At 39.3% G+C, this 24,412-nt stretch overlaps 1 protein-coding gene and 1 pseudogene across 1 annotated transcript in view; one reads left to right on the top strand and one right to left on the bottom strand.

The window, feature by feature from the left end:
* LOC114046664 overlaps positions 1 to 8,567 on the bottom strand; it is a 122,597-nt pseudogene extending 114,030 nt beyond the window's left edge.
* Positions 8,568 to 9,483: 916 nt separating this feature from the next.
* The window catches only part of CTNNBL1 (catenin beta like 1), a 182,078-nt gene continuing 167,149 nt past the window's right edge, over positions 9,484 to 24,412 (top strand). Inside the window, exon 1 of the mRNA XM_027867073.1 lies at positions 9,484 to 9,586. Coding sequence (XP_027722874.1) covers positions 9,557 to 9,586 — 30 coding nt within the window. The 5' untranslated portion in view covers positions 9,484 to 9,556. The remainder of the gene's footprint in view (positions 9,587 to 24,412) is intronic.

Below are 24,412 nucleotides of genomic sequence, written 5' to 3'. Positions count from 1 at the left end.
AGTTTGTATTAATACATCAATTATTTGTATTTATGGGGATGATTTTAATGTAATTGAAAACATATTTCCTCTTTAATGGTAAAAAATCATTTGAAATCCTGCCTACACTATTAAACCCTTGGGAAAACCAAACAACAACAACAAAAACAAAAGTGTTTGAAGGGCTCGCATATGAAAGAGGGATTGGACTTACGGTTGGTTCCAGAGGACAGAATCAGGAGAAATGGGTAGAAGCTACCAAGAGGCCAATTTAGGCCAAATAATTAGAATTGTTGACGAATGGAATTGGTTGCTTTAAGAGGTAGTTGTTTCAAGCAGAAACTAGCTGATCATTTGTCAGGTGTACTGGAGTGGGTTTCCTTTCTGGTATGGCTGGTGAGAGCCCTTTCAACTACAAATTTTGTAGTTCTCTGTGATTGTGTGAGAAGCTTAATCTTTACGTGTCCACAAGTCAAGTTGACAGGCATTTATTAAGTGCTTGCAGTGTGTGCCTGGCAACTGTGATAAGCACTGGGGATATAAATACAAACTGAAGTAAAGACAGACCCCTCCCTCAGAGAACTTACATTCTAATGGAAGAAGACCACATGTAAAAGGAAGCTGAGAAGGAGACGGAGGAAGAGATGAAGGTGACCAGCTGGATTGGGAAGGGGTGGACAGAATGGGAGAGAAAGCCCAGAGAGTCAGCACAACCTGAAGAAGACTGAAGAAACGGTTGGCTTGCATCCTAGAGTGTGCTGGTAAATGTTTACGTTTAACAACTCATGGGGGTGAAAGACCTGCAGGAAAACATACACAAGATGTGTTTAATTTGTACTATTAATATTTTTTTCCATAACTTTTTAAAGTCTAGCCAATCATTAAAACAATAAATTAAGCCCTTATTTGTAATATTTACTGATTTCTGTGGTGTAAATACTCACATTGAAAATTCAACAATCATCTCAATTGGCTCTAGCACACCCCTACCTACACCCTCCTTAAAAAGGAGATTTTGAGAAGCAGGAAATTGGGAGAGGCTGCAGGGGCGTAGGGTCCTTTTCAACGTGTGAAGCCCAGAGCTGGAGTTGACGGGGTACAGGCCCAAGCTGAGACCTTTACCCCTTACCCCAAAAAGAATTTGGGTCTCATTTTACTATGAGCCCTAGAAAACCCATCCTTGGACTCTCCTTGAACTCTCCCACTTGATCAAGGAAGTCTCTAGGTTTGCCTGAGGCCATAATTGTATCAACTGGCCTTTCATTGTGGAAATGCCCAGTCTCCCAATTCTGTTACCTCTGACTCAGCCCAACCTTCATTGTCTGCTACCTCCCTATCAACCTGGGCCACTTCCCACCCTTGATCTTATCTAGACACCATTCTATCTCCCAGTTGCTCCCATCAAGATCCTCCCTAGACCACTTCTCACAGTCACCACAAACTACTTGGCCTCTCCGAGGTCCCTCCCACAGTCTTTTTGTATATAAAGTCCATCTTGTCTCCATTAAGGTCCTCAGATTCTTAAAATCTAGCCAATGGCTGAGATTCACTCTAGGCCACTTGTCTATACTAGCATCACAAATGTTCTGCTTCCTTAAGAGTCTGGCCAATATGGCAAATCTTTAATAAACCTTTTCATTAGCTGAAAGAAGGTTTTGGGCAGAACCCATGTGTCTCTATTTCAGGCTCCCAGCACCCCTAAACCTCAACAGAGTAAGCTTCCAGGTGAAAAAGTTTCTATGGCATGTACAGAAAGTCTGGAAAGGAATAAATAGATCTGGACCAATGTATTAAATCATAATATTTTAAGGTTTGCAAAGTTCTTGTTTTCTCATCAGATTCTCTGAACAATCTTGTGAGGCAGCTACTACAATTAATATTATCTCCATTTAGCAGGCAAAGTTCAGAGAGAGAAAGAGACTTGCTTGAGGTTACTCAGTAAATATTAGAGACTGGATTAAAATCCAGGGCTTCCCGACTCCATTCCCAGCCTTCTTTCCAATAAATCATTCTAGTGGGGGGAGGGATGAGATGGGGAAAAAATTTGGAATTCAAAATCTTGTGGAAGTGAATGTTGAAAACTAAAAATAAATAAATTAATGAAATTCCAATAAACCATTCTGCCTTCTCAAAGGGAGGGAGAAAGATTTTTTTTTAGAGAAAGATTTTGAAATGATAAGTGGGAATGTATAAAAGGTCTACTCTGGGTAACATCTTACCAGATACTGATGTGATAGTAATGTCTTGGCCAGCAGCAAAACACTTTGCTTGGGCTTGATGATCACATCACTTTTGGCATGCTCCCAGCCAAGATGAGTATGTTGTTTCTGGCCAGGATACACCTGATAGATGGGGCCATCTCCAGTTGTCCTGATCTATATCTTGCCACTGGACCCAGGTGGCTCTGGAGGAGAGAGTGAGACTGGTGACTTTGCACAGCCCTCCCTCACTTAAATCCAATTTACTTGCAAGTCATGGCATCACCTTCCTGATGTCATGGTCATCTTTGAGAACGAAGGACAAACAACAATACCTGAGAGATATATGTAACAGTGGCTCCCTTGGCCCATACTGCCTGAAAGCCAGATAGGTTACATTTCACCCCTCCACCAGGATTCTCTCATACTCTTAAGGGAGTCCAGTCTCAGTCACTGGCTTCAGGTGCTCAATGATAGTGTTCCCCCCAATTTCAGGGGGATCCTGCACTCCAGTTCTATTTAGTCATTGTTGGATTAAATTTTCCAAAGAAACCTTTACTTCAAAGGTATAGCAAGAACAAATATCACCCCTAACACCTGGCAGCATAATCTCTCCTCCCTTGCCCCCACCTCAGTCTCTGGGAGGAGAAGGGGATTAAGTTTAGTTTAGCTCAATTCCTATATAATCTCACCAATTTCCAAGTCTAAAGCCCTCTTGGCCTTGAGTTCCAGACTCCTTGGCTTCTCAGAGCTTCCATACTGGGCTGGCTGGCTCTACATCTGGCATGGAATGCTGATTCTGAAGTCCTCCAGGCTCTTGGGGCTAGGGAATCCACTGCCTGTGCTTAGGATTGAAAAGGACAATGAAATGGACCAAAATTTCAAGCACATTTCTCAGGGCCGTGGAGCCTCAAAATGGGGAGGAGAAGATAGTTTTTCTCCTTACTAGCTCAGTTCATGGTTCCCTGCTGTGGATGAACTTCACTCTCTCTGGATGCAGCTGAAAAGGGAGAGCAAGACTATTGTGATCTGGTAGTTTTAAAGACACAGTTAATGGAAAAACCACCATTCCCCTGATGGTAGGAGAATGCAGAGTATCATTTCCCAGAAGCTGAGTGCCCTCATCTTAGGTGATTTGGCCACCCTCATTATACATAGAGAGGAGTAACTAAATCCAGTGAAGATTTGGGAAATCAACCTTTAGGCCACCAAAGTCATTATGAATCAAATGAGATAAAGTATTTAAAGTACTTTGCAAACCTTAAAGTGCCATGTAAATGTTAGCTAAGATGATGATAAAGAAGATGAAATGTCTGAGCTGGAAGGGAATTTAAGGACCTAGTACAATCCAAAGGAACTTTGTGTGAGGGCACACAAGGAGTCACTAGCAGAGTTGGAAACTTGGAAGATATAAATAACAAGGACAAAGAGAATTCACTCCAGGGATCTCAGGATGTGTGATGTAGAGATATTTAGGGGGACAGAACAAAGGGGCAATTCCTGGCAACATGATCAGGTAGGTTCTAACCTTCCAGTCTTGTGTCTGCTTTTTTCTGCTCATGGCTATCATGGTCTCACAGGAAGTCTCACAACCTTGGGGTCATGATCCATAAAAGCATGAAAATAGTTATAGTTCTTCAGGGACCATCTCAAGGGCACTTAGTGAATTTTTAGCCTGTTGAATTGTCCAGATTATCAGAAACATATTTTAGTACCCATTATACAACTCCTTGTGGGATGTAGTGGTAAAAGCATTCATCCTGGAATCACCTGGATTCAGAACCCTGCTCTGCTACTTGTAACCTTGGGCAACTCAGTGACTCCTCCGAGCCTCAGTTTCCTCAACTAGAAAATGGAGATAATAACACTTGAAACCTTATAGGGTTTTTGTGAGAAAAGTTCTTTTTAACCATGATAATGCAATGGAAAGTGTGGTCGAAGTTATTATTATCATCATCATCATCATCATCATCATTATTATTGCCACAGAGTTCTGGCTCAAAATGAATGGCAGCTGTAGTACAGTGGAAAGAACAGTAGACTAGGAGTCAAGAGTGTGAGACAGCTTTATCACAACCATGCATAAGTTACTTCCCCTCTCTGGGCCTCAAGTTCCCTCTCTGTAAAATAAGGAAGTTGTGTTTAGTGATCTTCAGAGTCTCTTTTAGCTCTAAGTCCTATGTACTTTTTAATTAAAATGATAATATTAGTAAGTATTTATTGTGTCCGGTGACACTGACCTCTTGGCTATTCCAAGAACAAGATGCCTTAGCTCTCAGCTCCAGGCATTCTCTCTGGCTATCTCCCATGCCTGGAAGGCTCTCCCTCTTCATCTTGGACTACTGACCTTACTGGCTTCATTTAAGTCCTAACAAAAATCCCATCTTTGACAGGAAGCCTTCCCTAGCACTTCTTAATTCTAGGGCCTTCCTTTTTTTAATTACTTCCTATTTATCCTGTATATAGCTTGCTTTGTATGTATTGTTTTCATGTTGTCTCCTTCGTTAAGTTGTAAGTTCCTTGTGGGCAGGGACTGTCTTTTGCCTCTTTTTGTATCCTTAGCGTTTAGTGCAGTGCCTGGGACACAGAAGGTAATTAATACATGTTTATTGAATGAAGGAAGTGTCTCCTATGTTTAAGGCACTATGCTTTGAGTATTCAGAGATAAAAATGAAACAGTTCCTGCCTTCAAGGAGCTTTCATCCTACTGAATAGAGAATAGCTTACATTTGATTTGGCACTTAGAGGGCTTAAAACATGCGTCAAAAGCCCATTTTGAGGAGAAACATAAGGTTCTAGGGTATAGAGGTGGAAAGAGCTTCAGAGATTATTTAATCTAACCTTCTCTTGTCATAGATGAAGACATGAAGGCTCAGAGAAGGTAAATGACTTTGTCTGAGGTTGCATAAAGTGGTGTCCTGACACACTGCAGAAATTTAACCAAGGTTTCAGAATATGATGTGATTTTATCTGGTCTCCATCACTTTAAGGTTCTCAAAGCACTTTCCCTACAACTGAGGTATAGATATTATTTTTCTCATCTTATATATAAGGAACCCAAGGCTTAGAAAGGATAATTAATGTGCTCATGTTTGCACAGCTAGCAGGTGTCAAGGCCAGAATTTGAACCCCCCAGATCTCCTGACTCTTAAGTTTAACAGATGTTTTTTCCCCTTAAAAATAAAAGATCTTACTGATACTTTTTTTATTGATGTTTTTCTTTATACTGTCACTACCTAATACACCCCACCCCCACCACCTTCTCTAATAACAAAGAAAAAGTTAAGTCCCTAATTTCCTCCCCCCACAAAAACACTCCTACAACATGGGGACTGTGTCTGACAGCACATGCAACAATTCAAATCCACAGACCACTGTCTCTACAGAAAGGAGGGAAGTGAGTTTCATAATTAATTTTCTGGTATCAAAATTAGGAGTTGTGTATAATCTGAATTCTGATGTCTTTTAATGTTTGTGACTATTTCCATTTTTCTTTGAATTCTCAGGACTTAGCACAGTGCTCAGTCAACAGTAGGTGCTTAATAAATGCTTAATGATTTTTATTTATATTATTGCAGTCATTGGGTATGTTGGTCTTTTGGTTTGTCTCATTTTGTTCTGCATCAGTGTCTTAATGTAATCTGAGTGAGACTCAGGAGCCCAGGATGGAGGACGAGGAGTGGGAGGCAGTTTCTGTTATGTGCCACTTATGTTTCTATGTATATATGTGTAATGTACATATGTATATGTGAATATATGTATATATAGTGTAGCCCCCACAATAGAATGTAAGCTCCTAGAGGGCAGAGGTTTTTTTTTTTCATCTTTATAACCCTTTTGGGGGTCATGGTAGCACCTGTTAATAAATGCTTATCAAATTAAACTTAATTGGAAAGGTGAAGACAGGATGCTGTTAGATCCAAAAAGGAAGAAGTAGTTATCAAAATATATATAAGGAAAGAGGAAAAACTTAATAGGTAAAGTAGAATTTGAGTTGGATTTTTAAAGGATAGGTAGGAATTCAACAAGGCTAGGTTCTATCTCCACAAGGATTGTTTCACTGGAAGATGGTTTCTGGAGCTGGAATGAAGGAAGGACATTCTAGGTAGAGGGAACGGCATTAGCAAAGGTACCAAGGCAGACATAGGGAATAGCAAATAGTCTATTTTGGCTGGAGTTTGTCATTTTTGGTGAGGGAGTAATGAGGTGCAAGGTTGTTGTAGGCATTGAATGCCATGTTAACAAGTTTGAATTTAACTGGCAATGGGATTTTGAGCATTGGTGTTACAGAGTCAGATGCGTACATGAAGAACACAGTAAGGCGGTGATAGGAAGTATGAATCAGAGAGATAAGAGACTGGTGACAGTGAGATGGCACTAGGTTTTGAGCCAGAAGGTTCTCTGCCATTAATTTGCTATGTGACCTTGGGAAAGTCACATCCACTCTGAGCCTAGGTTTCCTTACAACAATCACTAACATTTACAGTGTTTCAAGATTTCTGAAATGCTTTACATGCATGACCTTATTTGATCCTTACCATAACCCTGTGAAGTAGGGACTATAGGCATTTTTTTATTCCCATTTTTACAGGTTTGGAAGAGAGGATAATTGAGTGGTTGCTCAGCTAGCGTCAGAGCAGATATTCAAATCTTGACTCCAAGTTTCTTTTTTTGGGGGGGGGGTTAGGCAATTGGGGTTAAGTGACTTGCCCTGGGTCACACAGCTAGTAAGTGTCAAGTGTTTGGTCTAAGGCCATATTTGAACTTAGGTCCTTCTGACTTCAGGGCCGGTGCTCTATCTACTGCGCCACCTAGCTGCCCCTCCAAGTTTCTTTTTCTGCTACCTGATGCTGTCATCTGTATGATGAGGAGATTAAGAAAGATAATCTCTGAAGTCTTTTCCAGCCTTGACATCCTATGTTCTAAAATCTCTTTTAGGTCTGCAGCTAATAACACTATGAAACAAGGTTCATCAATTGGGGGAAGGAAGGAAATAAGCACTTATTAAGCACCTACTATGTGCCAGGCATTGTACTAAATGCTCTACAGATATTATCTCAGTTGTTCTTCCCAACAACCCTGTGAGGTAGGTGCTATTATGATCCCAATTTTACAGTTGAGGAAACTGAGACAGAGAAATATTAAATGACATGCTCAGGGTCATACAACTAATAAGTGGCTGAGGCTGGATTTGAACTCAGGTCTATCTGACTCCAGGGTCAGTGCTGCTCTAAGAGCTGGGGATACAAATAGGAAGCAAGACAGACCCTTATTTTAAGGTACTCATACTTCAAAAGGTGGAGATAACTTGTATAGGAGGCTTCAGCTGCAAATCATATGAAAAGGCCCCATGATCCTCAGGGCGCAGTGACAAAGCAGATGGTAATGCATTTTCTTTAATATATAATTTTCATTTTAAAAAAGTACGTAGATTTTTTATTATGTTGAACCATTTGACAGTGCCAAGACTTAGGTGAGCATTTCCTTTTCCCAATTTCCTTCAGATCTCTGCTAAAATCTCATCTTTTGCAAGAAGTCTTTCCTGATCCCTCTTAATGCTAGTGCCTTCCCCCAATCTCATCTCCAATTTATCCACTATATATCATTGTTTGCAGTCTGTCTTCCCCATTAGACTGTGAGCTCCTTGAGAGCAGTGAGAATTTTCTTTGTCTTTCTATCTCCAGCCTGGCATTAATAAATGCTTCTTGACTTGAGTCTAGGTTTTCAGTAGCTGTGGCTGCTGAGGAGCAGGTTGCATCATCTGCAGAGGCAGCTGCTAGGTTCTATCTCCACAGGGATTGTTTCACTGGATGATGGTTTCTGGAGCTGGAATGAAAGCCAGGCTGTGAGTGTAGAGGCAGTACTATTCCTGAGGCTCTTGGGCTCAGGGTCCTGGGCTGTCTCCAACAGAGTGTGAGAGCACGTGGTTATTTATTAAAAACTATGCCAGGCACTAAGCCAAGTGCTGAGGATACAAAGACAAAAATGAAAAAAGTCCCTACCTTCAAGGATGTTATATTTTACAGAATAACATAGAGAAATACTTTTGGTAGAAGCTAGTTGTTCTAAGAGGCAGAGGTGAAGATGAGCATGCCAAGTATAGTGGACAACCTGTGCCAAGGCACAAAGTGGGAAAAAGGAATATTCTGTGGGAGGAACAGGAAGAACAGTTTGGTTAGGATGAATGAACAAATAAAGCAGTAAGCACGCTTACTATATGCAAAGCACTGTCCTAAATAGAAATAGCAAGATAGTTCCAGCTTTCAAAAGAGCTCTTCTAATAGAGAGACAACTCATGGAAGGTTTCAGCTTCAAGTCAGATGGAAAAGTCTCACAGTCCTTAGGGTGCAGTGACAAAGCAGCCCTTACCCATCCTTCCTGGATCAACATCCTATCAGTTTCTGCTTAGCACAGTGCCTGGCACATAGCAGACACTTAATCAATGTTTAGTGATTGGTTGATTTTGAACAGTGTCAAGGACATAAGTGGTAAGAACTTTGCTTTCTGGGTCTTCGGGGGCTGTAGCACCTGCAGGAGAGGTTGTGAGACAGCATCTCCACTGGGGTTGATGTCTGATGATCCACTGAGGCACAGGTGAAGGTGAGCATGCCAGTCATGGGGGATAGCCTGTGCCAAGTCACCAAGTGGGAAAATGGAATGTCCTGTGTGAGGAATAGGAAGGTGCCTTTGGCTATCCTTTCTACTCTGGGCTGGAAGCATTGCTATCCCCAGGGTTCCTGGGTTCAGGATCCTGAGCTGTCCATCAGAGTCCAAAGGAGACAGGTGGTGCTGATGGTGGTGGTGGTGGTGGGTGGTTTGACTCTCCGGGCACATGTTGCCTCGTATCTCTCCCTCGGAGTGCTTTGCTGCTTCACCCAGGCTGGCTTGCCCGCCCTGTGTGGACATATCACGTTGCATGTAGGATCCATAACAATGAGAGAGAAGTGTGAAGGAAACCTGGAGGGGTGGTTGGGGCAAGATGAAGGGTTAGACCCACCAACAGCTGTTTGGCATTTTAAGACCTTCACAATCAGACGTTCAACACAAACATCTATTTCTTATCCAAACTTGGGAAAAATACCCATTATTATTGTTCCACAAAAACTGGTGGGAAGCTCTGAAAATTGTTCCTCCACAGGGTCTCCTTTCTCTCCCAGGGCGGGTCAGCAGGTCAAAAAAAGCCACGCTGTCGTAAAAAAAAAAAGAGGCACTTTCCGGCGGGGCTTTCTTTTACTGCAGTGTGGCACGCCACCTTTCCTACTCCCCGGGCCGCGGTGCGGTGGCGACGTGCTTTGCGGCAGTGTGGCCCAGGGGCAGCGGCGGAAGAGGAATCCAGAGCCTAACGTTGAGCGTTGAAGCGGCGGTGGGTCTCGGAAATTATGGACGTAGGAGAGCTGCTGAACTACCAGGTGAGAGGTGGCTTCAGAGAGGACTTTGGGTGAGGGGCGGGCCGGTGGGCTTTCCTCTCTCGTCGCGGAGGAGGTCCCCGCGGCCTGACCCTGCCTCCCGAGGGGGTCTGGGACCCTGTGCTGAACACTCCCTCTCGGTGCGGTTCCCCACCCTCAGACCCGGCGCAAGCGCAGACAGGGGCCTTACCCTGAGGTCCCCGGCCCCTCTGCTCCACGCTAGGCCCCTGGGGGACTGGCGCATCTTTTGCTCTGGAAGTTCCCAGAAGAGGCTGTGCTGTCCGTAATTATGAAGTGGAAAGAGACCTGGATTTAAAGCCAGAAGATGTGGACTCAAGTTCTAGTTGTACAACTTTACAAGATGTGTGACCTTGGGCAATTCACTTCCCCTCGCCTCCCCTCAGTATCCTCTCAGGTTGGACTAGGTGGTCTCTTCCTACTCTGACTTTTTGTCTCATAGAGGCCCTTAGAACTTTGTCATTTCATAATATGTATTTTAAAAAGTCCCTTTCTGTTATGATTTCTGCTTGTATGTCCTGTAGGCATTTCATACTCCCCAAGTCCCATCTACATTATCCCTCTGCCAAACTTTAAAATTTCTCTTGAGGGTACCACCATCCTTCCAAACACTCAGTTTTACAATCTTGGAGGCATCTTGACTTCTCTCTCCTGCAGCCCCTGTATACAGTTAGACGGGAAGTCTTGTCCATTCCACCCCCTCCCCCAACTCCCATAGCTGCCATTTTCGTTTCAAGCCCTTATCACCCCTCATCTGGACTATTCAAATAGTCTTCTAAATGGTCTTCTTGTACCCAGTCTTTCCCCTTTACAGTCCAGCCTCCGCAAAACTGCCAGTGATATTCCTAAAGCATAGGTCTGACCATATCATTCTTCTGTTCAGGAAGCTTCAGTGGTTTCCTCTGGTCTTAAAATACAAATGACTTGTTTTGGCATTTAAAGTCCTTAATAATGATACTCAAACCTACTTTTCCAGGCTTAGTACACATTATTTCTCTTTCTGAACTTTAATGTTGCCACCAATCTGGCCTTGCTGTTTCTCATAGGACAGTTCCTCTTCTCCTGACTAGGTGCCTTTGTATGGACCATTCCCCATGTATATAATTCACTTCCTTCTCACCTCTGCCTCTTAAAATCACATCTCCTTTCAAACTAGCCTGAAACACCACCTCTTACATGAGACCTTACTTGATTCTCTCCTGCCCTGCTTAATAGAGCCCCTCAGTTGCCTTGTATTTACTTTATAAATAATTTGTGTGCTCATGTTTCCCTTTGTATACTCAGGGTTTAGTACTGTGTCTGGAATAAAATAGGCATTTAGTAAATGCTTGAAGTTTCATTTGTTGACTGTTGATTGAAATACATCTACATCTCTCCCCTCATATAGCTACCAATATGGTTCAACACCTATAGTAGAGACTGTTGGATTAGCCATGTGTATGATTTCCCTGTCTCTAGTCTCTTCAATCCATCCTTTATACTCCTTCCAAATTGATTTTTCTGAAACACATCTCTGACCATGTCATTACCCTATTCAGAAATCTTTAGTGGCTTCCTTTTGTCTCTAGAATAAAATACAAACTCCTTAGCTTGACATTTAAAGCTTTCCATGGTGTGCTTCCCACCCATCTCTCCACTGTTTTGAATTCCTCTCTTTCTTACATACCAGTTCAGTTAAATACACCTACTGGCTATACAGCATTCCACCTATCAACTCTGTGTCTTTACACAAGTAGTCTCCCATGTCTGGGTTTTCCTCTCTGCCTAACTCAGTACCTGTACTTCTTTCAGAGTACAGTGCAGGTAGCACTTTCTACATGAGGCCTTTTCTGATCCTTCCTCTTTTCTAGTTGTTATTGCCCTTTCTGATTATTTTATAATTCATCTGTGTATATTTGTATCTCGCCTCCCTTCCCAATTAGAGTATAAATGTTTTCTTTCCTTTCTCTCTCTCCCCATGGAAAAAAAAAAAAAAGAAAAACAAAATCCTTGTAACAAATATACATAGTCAAGAAATACAAATGACCACATTGACCATGTTTAAAAAATTGATATCTCATTCTGTACTCTTGAGTCCATCACCAGGAAGTGGGTAGCATGCTTCATTAGACCTCTGGTGTCCTGGTTGGTCATTGCATTGAGTTCGAGATCATTTAGAGTTGTTTGTCTTTACAGTATTACTACTATTGTATAAATTGTTCTCCTGGTTCTACTCATTTCACTTTGCATTGGTTCATACAGGTCTTCTCAGAATCCCTGAAACTGTCCCTTTCCTCATTTCTTATAGTACAATAGTATTCCATTACAATAATATACCATATTTAACTCAGCCATTCCCCAGTTGATGGGCATCCCCTCATTTTCTACTTCTTTTACCACCACAAAAAGAGCTGCCATAAGTATTTTTGTACATATGAGTCCTTTTCCTCTTTTTTATGCTCTCAATGAATCAAAAGGCTTAGGGAAGGTGAAACTATAACTATATTTGTAGTCTCTATGAGATTGGTAGAATGACTGGAGATGTAGTTAATGGGCAGATGTCAACTTGGAGGGAGGTCTTTAATGGAATTTAGGGATTTGCGCTTGGATCTATACTTTTTGACATTTTCATCAATGGTCTGGGTGAAGGCATAGGTAGTATCTCTAATTTACAAATGACACAAAATTGGGAAAGAGAGCTAATTGATTGGAAGATAAGATGCAACAATGCAGCAGACTAGAATGATGGTCTGAATATAGCAAGATGAAAGTAGTGAAGATAAAATTATGATCCTAGACTTGAATTTAAAAAAAAAATCCCATCTTAAAGAGAAGATTGGAGAGGAATGGCAAGTCAGTGGATCATACAAAAAAATCTTAGGGTCTTAGTGTTCTGCAAGCTCAGTAATCAGGGTGACAGACAAAAAGGTAATGCAGTCGTGGATTGCACTAGAAGAATTGTGTTAAAAAAAGTTGATGTTCTCACTCTATTTTCACCTAAGTTCACATCTGTAGTATTTTGTTTAGTTTTGGGTGTCCCATTTTAGGAAGGGTATTGTCAAGCTGGAGCAGGCAGAGGAGGGTGACCAGGATGTGAAGAGATCATGGCATACAAGTTGATGGAAATGAGAATGATTACTCTGTTAAGAGATTTGGGCATCATAATAGTCACCTTGAGTTGTGTGAAGGGCTATCAGTGGAAGTGTAGCTAGACTTGTTCTACTTGGCCTGAGGAGAGCAGAATTAGAAGTAATGGGTAGAAGTTGTAGGAAGACAAATTTTGATTTGTTGTAAGAAAAACATTTTCTAGCAAAACTGTACAGTAGTAGAACAGGCTATCTCAGGAAGTAGTAGGTTAAACTTCATTAGAAGTCTTCAAGGAGAAACTGGATGAGCACTTGCCAAGGATTTTGTAGAGGGATTCCTTTTTGGCATGGGTTGTACTCCCTGGCGTCTGAGTTTCTTTTCTTTTTAGTCCTGGGATTCATTCACTCATAAATCTTTTTTTTAAAATTTTTTTATTAATTTATTTTGATTTATCAACAATCACTTCCATAAGTTTTTGAGCTTTAAATTTTTCTCCCCCTCCCTCCCACTCACAAATCTTTTACTAAGTTCCTGCTGTGTACAGAGGATAGTGCTAGGTGCTGAGGAATGTTTAGATAAGATACAGCCCTTGTCCTCTTGGAATTTACTATGTAGTAGAAAGATGAGGCATACATACAGTTGACCCTGGAATACAATATTAAATGTTAAATGCATAAAACCTTCAGTAATCTTTGTTTTAAAGTTTCTTTGTGCTCTGATATTTCATGTTCTATGTCCTAAGGTTCTTTCAGGATGTAATCTAAACATCTGTGATATAGTCAAGAGTGTGCTTCTATGATAATTCAGTACATGCTATTATAGAATTTCAGATGTCTTCTGGTTCAAGCTCTATTTGAGCAAGTATCCTCAACAAGAAGAATCCTTCTGCCTCCTCAGTGAAGATTTTCTGTGATGGGGTACTAAACATCTTCTCAGTCATTGTCCTTTCTACTTTTTGATAGCTCTAATATTTAGGGATTTTTTTTTCCTTGTGTATAATTGAAATCTGCTACTATTATCACCTAGGTGTAAGCTTGAAGGCAGGGATTATTTTTTGATTCCTTTTTATCATGAGTGCCTAGGGCATAGTAGGCACTGACTAAATACTTGTTCAGTATTATTCAGTATTATAATAGTTGACATTTATATGTTGTGATCATGTAAAGGTTTGCAAAATGTTTTAGAAACATTGCTCACAATAACCCTATGAGATAGATGCTTATCTTCATTTTACAGATAAGGAAACTGTGGCTTAGTGAGGTTAGCTGACTTTCCCCTAGTCACACAGTGGGTCAGTGGTGGGATCTAGACCCCGGTCTCCCCTGATGCCTGGTCTAGCACTCTTTCTAAACCACCACCACCGCAATGCCTTTAATTCTGTTATTTGAGGTTAGGTAGAACAAACCAAATACTCCTACATTATAACTCTTTAGATACTTGAAGACAGTTGAGATTTCCTCATAAAATTTTCCTTTTTCAGTTCCATCCATATTTATTAAACGATTGCTGAGTACAAGGAACTGTGCTAGGTGTTAGGAATAAAAAGACATTAAAAACCATCCCTTCCCACAAGAAGCTTACATTCCACTTAGGTTATATAATATATAAATAGTTAAGTTGATGCATACATGTGAGAATATGATAAGAGTGAGAGCACTTTAGGCTAATTAACCTTGATTTCTTCATTGGGTCTCTATATAGATAGTGTGGACCCAGGGCCCCTGCTCTACATTGACTCTCAGGCCTACTACCACCTTTTCAACAATCTTTGGTCAGGGGCATGGCTGCTTACACCATTTTTATGAGCAGGGAATTACTAATTACAGTCCTTCCAGTGGTATGGTACACAGCTACTCCCTACTGTCCACACTGCCATTCTTCCTTATGGTCCACTGGACTTTCTGTCTTCTGAACCCCCCAGGCATTTTCATCTGACTTGCCCTTATTCCCTAAGGACTCCTGGGCATTGCTGTCTTCTCTACTGCTGCGATCCAGGGACACAGGACCCTCAGATAAATGAGTGATTATTTCATGCAGGAGAAGTCACTTTTACTTGGTATAATCAGGGAAGGCTTTGTAGAAGAGGTGGCACCTAAATTGGGTTTGAAGTGATAGATTTTAACAGGCAGAGATGAGGTAGGAGTTGGGGGAGAGGGGCACTCAGATACATGCAGTATGGTGTAGATGCATGGTTATACTGCAGGATGGGAATAGGAAACCAGGATGGGAATAGGAAACCAAGAATAGTCTAGTTTGCCTAGAACATAGTGTATATAGAAGATAGCCCTAAGTCTGGAAAGATTATGTGGAGCCCAGGTTTGGAGGGTAACACTAGTATGTGGGATGTGGGTTGATAATTGGGGTGATCTTTTTTTGGTTTGGAGAGTTGGATTTTTGCATTGGAGTAGAAGTGGAATGACTTAACCATAGACAGAAACTAGACTGGCAGGTCTGCTCAGCTGTAGTAGATTTGGTTTCAGGACTGCCCTTCTCTGTGTCAGTAATAGTTTTCAGAGCAAATTGCTTTTATTTGAGAAATCTTTAGAAAACCTTGATCAATGAATGATGGAAAAGGTCCAGTTTAATGGTAAGAGGATAGAAGTTAAGCTGAGATCTCCTTGCGGAAGTACATCTGAGGGGCAGCTAGGTGGCACAGTGGATAGAACTCTGGCCTTGGAGTCAGGAGTAGCTGAGTTCAAATGTGACCTCAGACGCTTGACACTTACTAGCTGTGTGACCCTGGGCAAATCACTTAACCCCAATTACCTCAGCAGGAAAAAACCACCACCACCACCACCACCACCACAACACACACACACACACACACACACACACACACACACACACACACGGAAGTACATCTGCAGTAAGTTAGTCCTGTTTGACTGAGTATGCTGCTGAACTCTGTGCCTTTGTTTCTTCATCTGTAAAGTGGGACTAATAATTTATCATTTGAAATGGGATTCAAAGAAAAGAAGTCAACTATGTGGATGTGAAGGCACCCTAGTTCATCTTCCATACTGATGCCAAAGTGTATTTTCTTAAGGGCAGATCTGATCATGTCACTCCCCTACGCAGTAAATTCCAGTGTTTCTCTGTATTGCCTCTAGGATAAAGTATAAACTCCTTTGTTTAGCTTTTAAAGGCCTGCATAAACTGGCCCCAGCCTGTCTTTTCAGTGTTATAATGTACATTACTCCCTCTCCTACACTCTGCCGTAATATTTTGTTAAGTGCTTAGCACAGTGCCCGGCAAGGAGTGGGTGCTATATAAATGCAAGCTATGATGATGATAATGATGATGATTATCCATCCAATTGGCCTTCTCTCTGTTCCTCACACATAGTATTCCATCCTCTGTTTTCATTTGTTGACTATCTATTCTCCATGTCTGGAATGTGCTCCTTCACCTTTTTGTCTCATAGTAGCCCTTTCTTCAAGATACAGCTCAAGCATTATTTTGTACATGAAGCCTTTCCTGAACTTCCAACAGCTATAGTATCCTCTTTCCCTAGCTACCTTATATTTAACTACTTTGTATTTTGTGTTTATTCTATGTGTGTATCGCTGTCTGTGTCATCTATATCAATCTCTGTCTCTATCTATATATCCTTATTGTCTCCCCCCATTAGAATGTAAGCTCTTTGAGAGTAGAGATTGTTGAATTCTTTTTATTTGTATTCCTGTGTAGCATAGTGCTTGATAAAGAACAGGTGCTTAACAAATACTTGAAGAAAAATAATTATAGCAGCTCTCTTTGTGGTGGCTAAGAATTGGATATTGAGGGGATACCCATCAATTGGGGAATGGCTGAACAAGTTGTGGTATATAATGGTAATGAAATATTATTGTGCTGTGAGAAATGATGAGCAGAATCATTTCAGAAAAACCTGGAAAGACTTATATGAAATGATGCAAAGGGAAGTGAGCAGAACCAGAAGAATATTGTACACAGTATGATGAACATCTGTGAATGACCTAGATGTTTTCAGCAGTACAGTGATCCAAAGTCAAACCCAAAGGACTCATGGTGAAAAATGCTGTCCCCCTCCAGAGAAAGAACTGATATTGTCTGAACACAGACCGAAGCATACTCTTTTCTTTCTTTCCTTCTTTCCTTCCTCAAAATGAGTAATATGGAAATGTTTTACATGATTGCTCATGTATAACCTATATCAGATTGTTTACCATCTCAGGTGGGGGAGGGGAAGGAAGGATAGAATTTGGAATTCAGAACTTAAAAAAAAAACAATGAATGTTAAAAGTTGTTTTTATATGTAGTGGGGGGGAAAATAAAATATTAAAAAAAAGAAATGTTTGTAGATTGATGTGAGGTCAGAGTTTTTTCCATGAGTATAAGATGACCTGAGAGGTCCTTGTTTTCAGTGATCCTTTCATTTGAACCAGACCTGCACAACTTGGCAGTAGGTAGGGACCAAAATTAAAACAGGCTAAACTTCTTTAGGTCACAGATAGGTTTTTAGCAGCTCACTTTCCAAGTAAAGGTAACTAGAAACAGATTGATGATGGTTGGTTGTTGCTGGTCACGTGACAAACAGGAGAGAGTACTCAGTGGCAGGCCACCTGAATCCTTTGGCAGGCTGCTTGTGGCCTGCAGGCCTTATGTTGTGCAAGCCTGATTTAAAGTGTGGTAGTCTTTGTGATTATTGTTCTATTGGTTTTGCTTATTTCACTCTGCACCAAATAATATACATCTGACCATGTTTCTCTGAATCCCTGATACTCATAATTTAACTTATTTTAGATTGTTTTATTTTTCAGTGAACAAAAATTTTTTTTTTAGGCAGTTGGGGTTAAGTGACTTGCCCAGGGTCACACAGCTAGTAAGTGTCAAGTGTTTGGTCTGAGACTGGATTTGAACTCAGGTCTTCCTGACTTCAGGACTGGTGCTCTATCCACTGCACCACAGCTACCTTCCAAAATTTGTTTTTCTCTCCTTCTGCCATCCCCCCTACCATTTGGAAAAAAAAAAAGAAAACTAAAACCCTTGTAACAAATATGCACAGAAAATAAAATCAAATTTCTGCATTGTCTGTGTCAAAAAAATATGTCTTATTTTGCACCTAGAGTCTAAGTCTGTCATTTTTCTGTTGGGAGGTGGGTAAACCTGCTTTCATTATTGGCCCTTTGGAATCATGGTCATTATATTAATCAAAGTTCTTATAACTTGCAGAGTTGTTTTTTTTTTAGTGTTGCTGTTGTATAAATTGTTCTCCTGGTTCTGTTCCCTTCACTGTGCAATTGTCTCCATCATTTCTTGTGGCATAATAGTATTCCATTATATTTATATGCCATAATTTGTTCAGCCATTCCCCAGTTAATGAGCACCTTATTAGTTTTGGGATTCTTTGCTCCAAAAACAAGAGCTATTATAATTATTTTTGTATATGTGAATTCTTTTCCTTATTCTTTGAACTCTTTGGCATACTTAGGATGCTTTCTGAATTCCATTTCTGATGAAGCCTTCATTTTACTGTTGAGGTATAGTTCTTATAGGAATTAAATCAGAAAAGAAGCACTCCAAAGATAGTGTAGTATAGTAGAAAGAGTATTGAATTTAAGATCAGAGTTGTTAGGTTCAGATCTTGGTTCTGACATGTACTATGTAGGTTACCTTGTGTAAGTCTCTAAACTTTTTTCAGGGGCGACAAGGTGGCGCAGTGGATAGAGCACTGGCCTTGAAGTCAGGAGGACCTGAATTCTAATTTGACCTCAAACTTTTGACACTTTCTAGCTGGAAAGTGTGTGACCCTGGGCAAGTCACTTAACCCCAATTGCCTCACCCCCCCCAAAAAACAAAACAAAACAAAAATAAATCCAACAACAAAAAAAAAACCTTTTCTCAGCCTGTTTCTTCATTTTTAAGGGGGTTTGACTAGACGATTTTTAAGATCCCATTGAACTCTGACATTCTATTTTTCTGTCTCTGGCTTATATTAATATTCTGTTGCAGTGGCTAGAATATGTAACTTTGGAGTAATATATTGTGATTAGGAAGTAGTGAAAAAGACTTTAAGAAGAAGACACTCTTCACTGTATGGAAATCTTAACTTTTTGATGCCTTCAGGTTTAGACATCTCATCAAAAGTGTGTGCAGCAGTTTCTTGTCTGGAGTTTCTGCTGCATGGGCATGTTTATGAACTCCAGAGCAGTCTCATTAATACCAGCTCCACAGAAGCAGGAAAAAGTTCTTACCACAAAAGTTTTGTATTAAAGAATTCAGTATATATTGGATGAGTGGTCATTACTTGGTGTTTGACATGTGAGGCATAGTCTATTAAATTGAAATATAGTAAATTGGATTTGTACTGATCTGTGGTTTTGGTCATATATATATTCTCAGACTTATAATGCCATTTGCCAGTATTTTGAGGTGGCAAGTTCATAGGAAGTCTTTAGTCTCAATATGTAGTTAGTGTCCTCTTTATTCTTATCTGAACTGCCTGCTTCTTTTTAAGATGCTGCTTGATAAGACTCTAAGCAGAGTTATTAGTGGGCCATTGACAACCTTAAAGAGTGAAATATTCTAGTGGAATTCCCAAGGGATCTGTCTTTGGCTCTGGGTTTTTCAACATCAATGATTTGAAAGCAAAGATGGCATGCTTAGTGGATTTGTAGCTGACACAAAATGGAAAGGTATAGTTAATATATGTTGTTAGACAATAGATTCAAGACTCAAAACAGTTTTACAATCTAGAACTATGAGCCAATTCTAATAAAGTAAATTTAATAGGGATAAATGTGAAGTTCTACAGATGAGTCCAAAATATATCAACTGAAAAAAATATAGAATGGTGAACAGACTAGTCAAGATGGTGAAATGGAAGGAACTAATACAGCTGGACTCAGCCCTACAACTACTCCACACAGATCTAGAAAAATTCCAGACTGAGTCCTGATCAAAAAATCCAAGAAAAAAAAAATCACAGTGAGTCCTTTGAATACCTCAAATGGGGTCTAGTGAGGAGTGGCTGTGTGTAGCATTCAGTTGCAGGAACTGAATGAAACTTAGTTGTGGCTGTGCAGCAGGTAGAGAAAAGGTCCCAGGTCTGGCACAGAGGAACAAATACCAGCCGGCAGCTCTGTCACTCACTATCTAGTATTAGGTAACAGATCCAATTCTAAGGTAGGGAACCTGTGCCTAAGTATGGTGGTCTAGGGCAGGGATTAGTCATGGACTCTAGGATAAGTGATGAACAAGTACAGAAACAAGTACAGGGGCTCTGACTTTGAAAACATATTGAGGTCTTTTAAAAAATTATTAGTATATTTCCCCCCAATTACGTGTTAGAATAATTTTTTTTAAACATTTTTAAAGTTTTGTGTTCCAAATTCTTTTTTTTTTTACATTTTTTATTTAAAGTTTTGATTTCCAAATTCTGTCCCTCTCTTCCTCCCTCCCCCCCTCCGAGATGGTAAGCAGTCAGATAGAGGTTATACATGTGCCATTATGTAAAGCATTTCCACATTAGTCATTTTTTACAAGAAGATTTGAATAAAAGAAAAAAATGAAAAAGTGAAAAATAGCATGCTTCAGTCTGTATTCTGTATCAGTTCTTTCTCTGGAGGAGATTAGTATGCTTCATCATTATTCTTTTGGGATTGTCTTGGATTATTATATTACTGAGAATAGCTAAGTCATTCATAGTTCTTCATTGAGCAATATTGCTGCTACTGTGTACAATATTCTCCTGGTTCACTTCACTATACATCAGTTCATGTAAATCTTTCCAGGTTTTTCTGAAATCATCCTGCTTGTCATTTCTTATAGCACAATAATATTCCATTACAATCATATACCACAGCTTGTTTAGTCATTCCCCAATTGATGGGCATCCCTTTGATTTCCAATTCTTAGCCACCACAAAAAGAGCTTCTATAAATGTTTTTGTAGAAATAGGTCCTTTTCCCTTTATTTGATGTCTTTGGAATATAGACCTAGCAGTGGTATTGCTGGATTAAGGGTATGGACAATTTTCTATCCCTTTGGGCATAGTTCCAGATTGTTCTCCAGAATGGTTGGATCAGTTCCCAATTCCACCAACATTGCATTAGTGCCCCAGTTTTTCCACATCTCCTTCAACATCCAACATTTTCCTTTTTTTGTCATATTAACAACTCTGATAGGTGTGAGGTGGTACTTCAGAGTTGTTTTAATTTGCATTTCTCTGATTAGTAGTGATTTAGAGTATTTTTTCATGTGACTATAGATGGCTTTGATTTCTTTGTCTGAAAGCTGCTTGTTCATATCCTTTGACGTGTAAATTGGGGAATGACTTGTATTTTTATAAATTTGACTCAGTTCTCTATATATTTGAGAAATGAGGCCTTTATCAGAGATATTTGTTGCAAAAATTTACCCCCAGTTGTCTGTTTTCCTTCTAAGCTTGGTTGAATTTGTTTTGTTTATGCAAAACTTTTTAATTTAATGTAGTCAAAATTACTCATTTTGCAGTTCATAATGTTCTTTATCTCTTGTTTGGTCATAAATTCTTCCCTTCTCCATAGATCTGACAGGTAAGCTATTCCTCGCTCTTCTGATTTGTTTATGGTTATCACCCTTTATGTGTAAATAATGTACACATTTTGATCTTATCTTGGTATGTGGTGTGAAATGTTGGTCTGTATGTAGTATAGTTTCTGCCATACTGTTTTCCAGTTTTTTCAGCAGTTTTTGTCAAATAATGAGCTTTTGTTCCAAAAGCTTGGATCTTTGGGTTTATCATATAGTAGATTATTATAGTCATTTACTATAATGTAATGTGTACCTTATCTATTCCGTTGATCTACCACTATATTTCTTAGCCAATACCAGATTGTTTTGATAATTACTGCTTTATAATACAGTTTTAGATCTGGTATGGCTAGACCACCTTTCTTCACATTTTTTTCACTGATTCCCTTGATATCCTTAACTTTTTGTTCTTCTAGATGAATTTTGTTATTATGTTTTCTAGGTCCATAAAATATTTTTTTGGTAGTTTGATTGGTATGGCACCAAATAAATAGATTAATTTAGATAACATTGTCATTTTTATTATATTGGCTTGGCCTGTCCGTATGCAATTAATATTGTTTCCAGTTGTTTAGATTTGACTTTGTGTGAAAAGTATTTTGTAATTGTGTTCATATAGTTCCTGGGTTAGTCTTGACAGGTAGACTCCCAAGTATTTTACTTTGTCTGCAGTTTTTTTAAATGGATTTTTTTTTAGCTCTCCCTGCTGGACTTTGTTGGTAACATATAGAAATGCTGATGATTTATGTGGGTTTATTTTGTATCCTGCAACTTTGCTAAAGTTGTTAATTATTTCCATTAGGTTTAGTTAATTCTCTAGGATTCCCTAAGTATAACATTATATCATGTTCAAAGAGTGATAGTTTTGTTTCCTTGTTGCCTAGTATAAATCCTTCAATTTCTTTTTCTTCTCTTATTGCCATAATTAAAGTTTCTAGTACAATATTGAATAATAGAGGTGATAATGGACATACTTGCTTCACCCCTGATTGTATAGTGCTTGCTGATGGATATTGAGGTCTTAAAGCCAGTCTGAAGGCTTCAGTGGAATAACCAGGGCAAGAATCCCAGACCAAAGGGGAGCCTTTAGTTATATTACTCTGAACCTGAGAGCTGGCTGAGTACAGCAGCAGTCACCTTGAGCTCCAACCAGGGACAGGCTCATAGTTGTGTTGATCAGACCCATATCCAGGTCAAGAAGTTATACAGTGCAGACCAGGAAGGCAGAGAACTTTGCTCCAGATCAGATTGCTTTGGGTACCTTGAAAGCTTTTAGTCTCCTATCTCTGAGATCTTGGAATAACACAATGTTCAGTATCTCCAAGAATGCAGCAGGAGTCAAGAGAACACAAAATAGGACCATGCATAACCCAGTCATTTCCTCCAGCTGGACCCTAATAGAAGGTTCAAAGTCAGGTTTATTGGGGAGATAACATGAAGACAATTATGTACAAATAAGATATATGTGTATGTATATGTGTGTGTGTATAAATCTATAAATGTGTATATATATATATATATACACACACACACATATGATAAATTGGAGACACTTAATAGGAGGAAGACTGTAGCACAGTAGTTGTAAAATTTTTGGTCTTCAGAGCCCTTTACACGTTTAAAAATTATTGAGGACCCCCACAAGAGCTTTTGTTTATACATTGTATATCTATTGATATTTATTATATAGAAATGAAAACTTAGTATTATTATGAAAATAGTTTTGACATTATGGACTTCCTGAAAGTGTCCCCAGACCATATGTTTGGAAAAAAAATAATTATTTTTAAAGTTCTTTAAAAAAATTTTTTTGAGTTCCAAATTCTTTCCCTCCCTCCCATCTCCTCCCATGTACTGAGAAGGCAAGCAGTGATATCAATTATACATGTGAAATCATGTGAAACATATTTTTATATTAGTCATATTGCAAAAAAAACCATGAACAATAAAGAAAGTAAAAAATTTTACTTCACTTTGCAGTCAGAGTTCAGTAGTTCTTTCTGTGGAGGTAAATAGCATTTTTTCATCATAGGTCCTTTGGAATTGTCTTCGATCATTTGATTGATCAGAGCATCCAAGTCTTTCACAGTTGATCATCATAATATTGCTGTTACTATTTACAATAATCTCCTGGTTATGCTCACTTCAGTTTGTATGAGTTCATATAGGTCTTCCTAGGTTTTTCTGAAACCATCCCCTTCATTGTTTCTTATAACACAATAGTACTTCATCATAATAATATGCCACAACTTATTCAGCCATTCTCCAGTTGATGAACATCTCCTCAATTTCCAATTCTTTGCCACCACAGAAAGCTGTTATAAATATTTTTTTGTACATAGAAGTCCTTTTCCTTTTCCTTTGATCTCTTTGGGGTGACCTAGTAGTGGTGTCACTAGGTCAAAGTTTTATAAGAGCTTTATAATCCTTTGGTCATAATTCCAAATTCTTCTCTAGAATGGTTGGATCAGTTCACAAGTGCAGCAGCAGTTCATTAATATACCTATTTTCCTTCATCCCCTCTAGCATTTGTCATTTCTGATAGGTGTGAGGTGGTATGTCAGAATTATTTTAATTTACAATTCTCTAATCATTAGTGATTTAGAACATTTTTTTTTCATGTAACCATAGGTAGCTTTGATTTCTTCTTCTGGAAACTACCTATTCATATGCTTTGACTATTTATCAATTAGGGAATGGCTCTATTTTTATAAATTTAACTCAGTTCCCAAATATTCCATATTTGAGGGATGAGATCTTTAGCAAAGAAACACTAAATTTTTTTTTTATATTACTTCATTGTTTTTGGTACCTTTTAGCAAAATATAGTTTCCCTGATTTTCTCCTTTAATTAGGTCTATTTTTGTTTTTGCTTGTCTGAGATCATGATTGCTACCCTTGCCTTTATTTACTTTAGTTAAAGCATAATCGATTCTGTCTCAGTCCCTTATTTTAACTCTGTGTATGTCTTTCTCTTTCAAATGTATCTCTTGTATACAACATATTGTTGGATTCTAGTTTGTAATCCATTCTGCTGTATGCTATATTGTATTTTTATCGGTGAGCTCATCCTATTTACATTCACAGTAATGATTGCTGTGTATTTCCCTCTATCTTTTCTTCTGTTTTTCCTTCTCTCTTTCTCTTTATTCTGTCCCTCCTCAAATGTCTGTTTTGCTTCTGACTACTGCCTTCCTTAATTCACCCTTC

Source organism: Vombatus ursinus, unplaced genomic scaffold (genome assembly GCF_900497805.2).
Source record: "Vombatus ursinus unplaced genomic scaffold, bare-nosed wombat genome assembly UNPS02014785.1, whole genome shotgun sequence".
In the NCBI taxonomy this organism is placed as follows: Eukaryota; Metazoa; Chordata; class Mammalia; order Diprotodontia; family Vombatidae; genus Vombatus; species Vombatus ursinus.
This window is presented reverse-complemented; position numbering and strand designations above follow the sequence as displayed.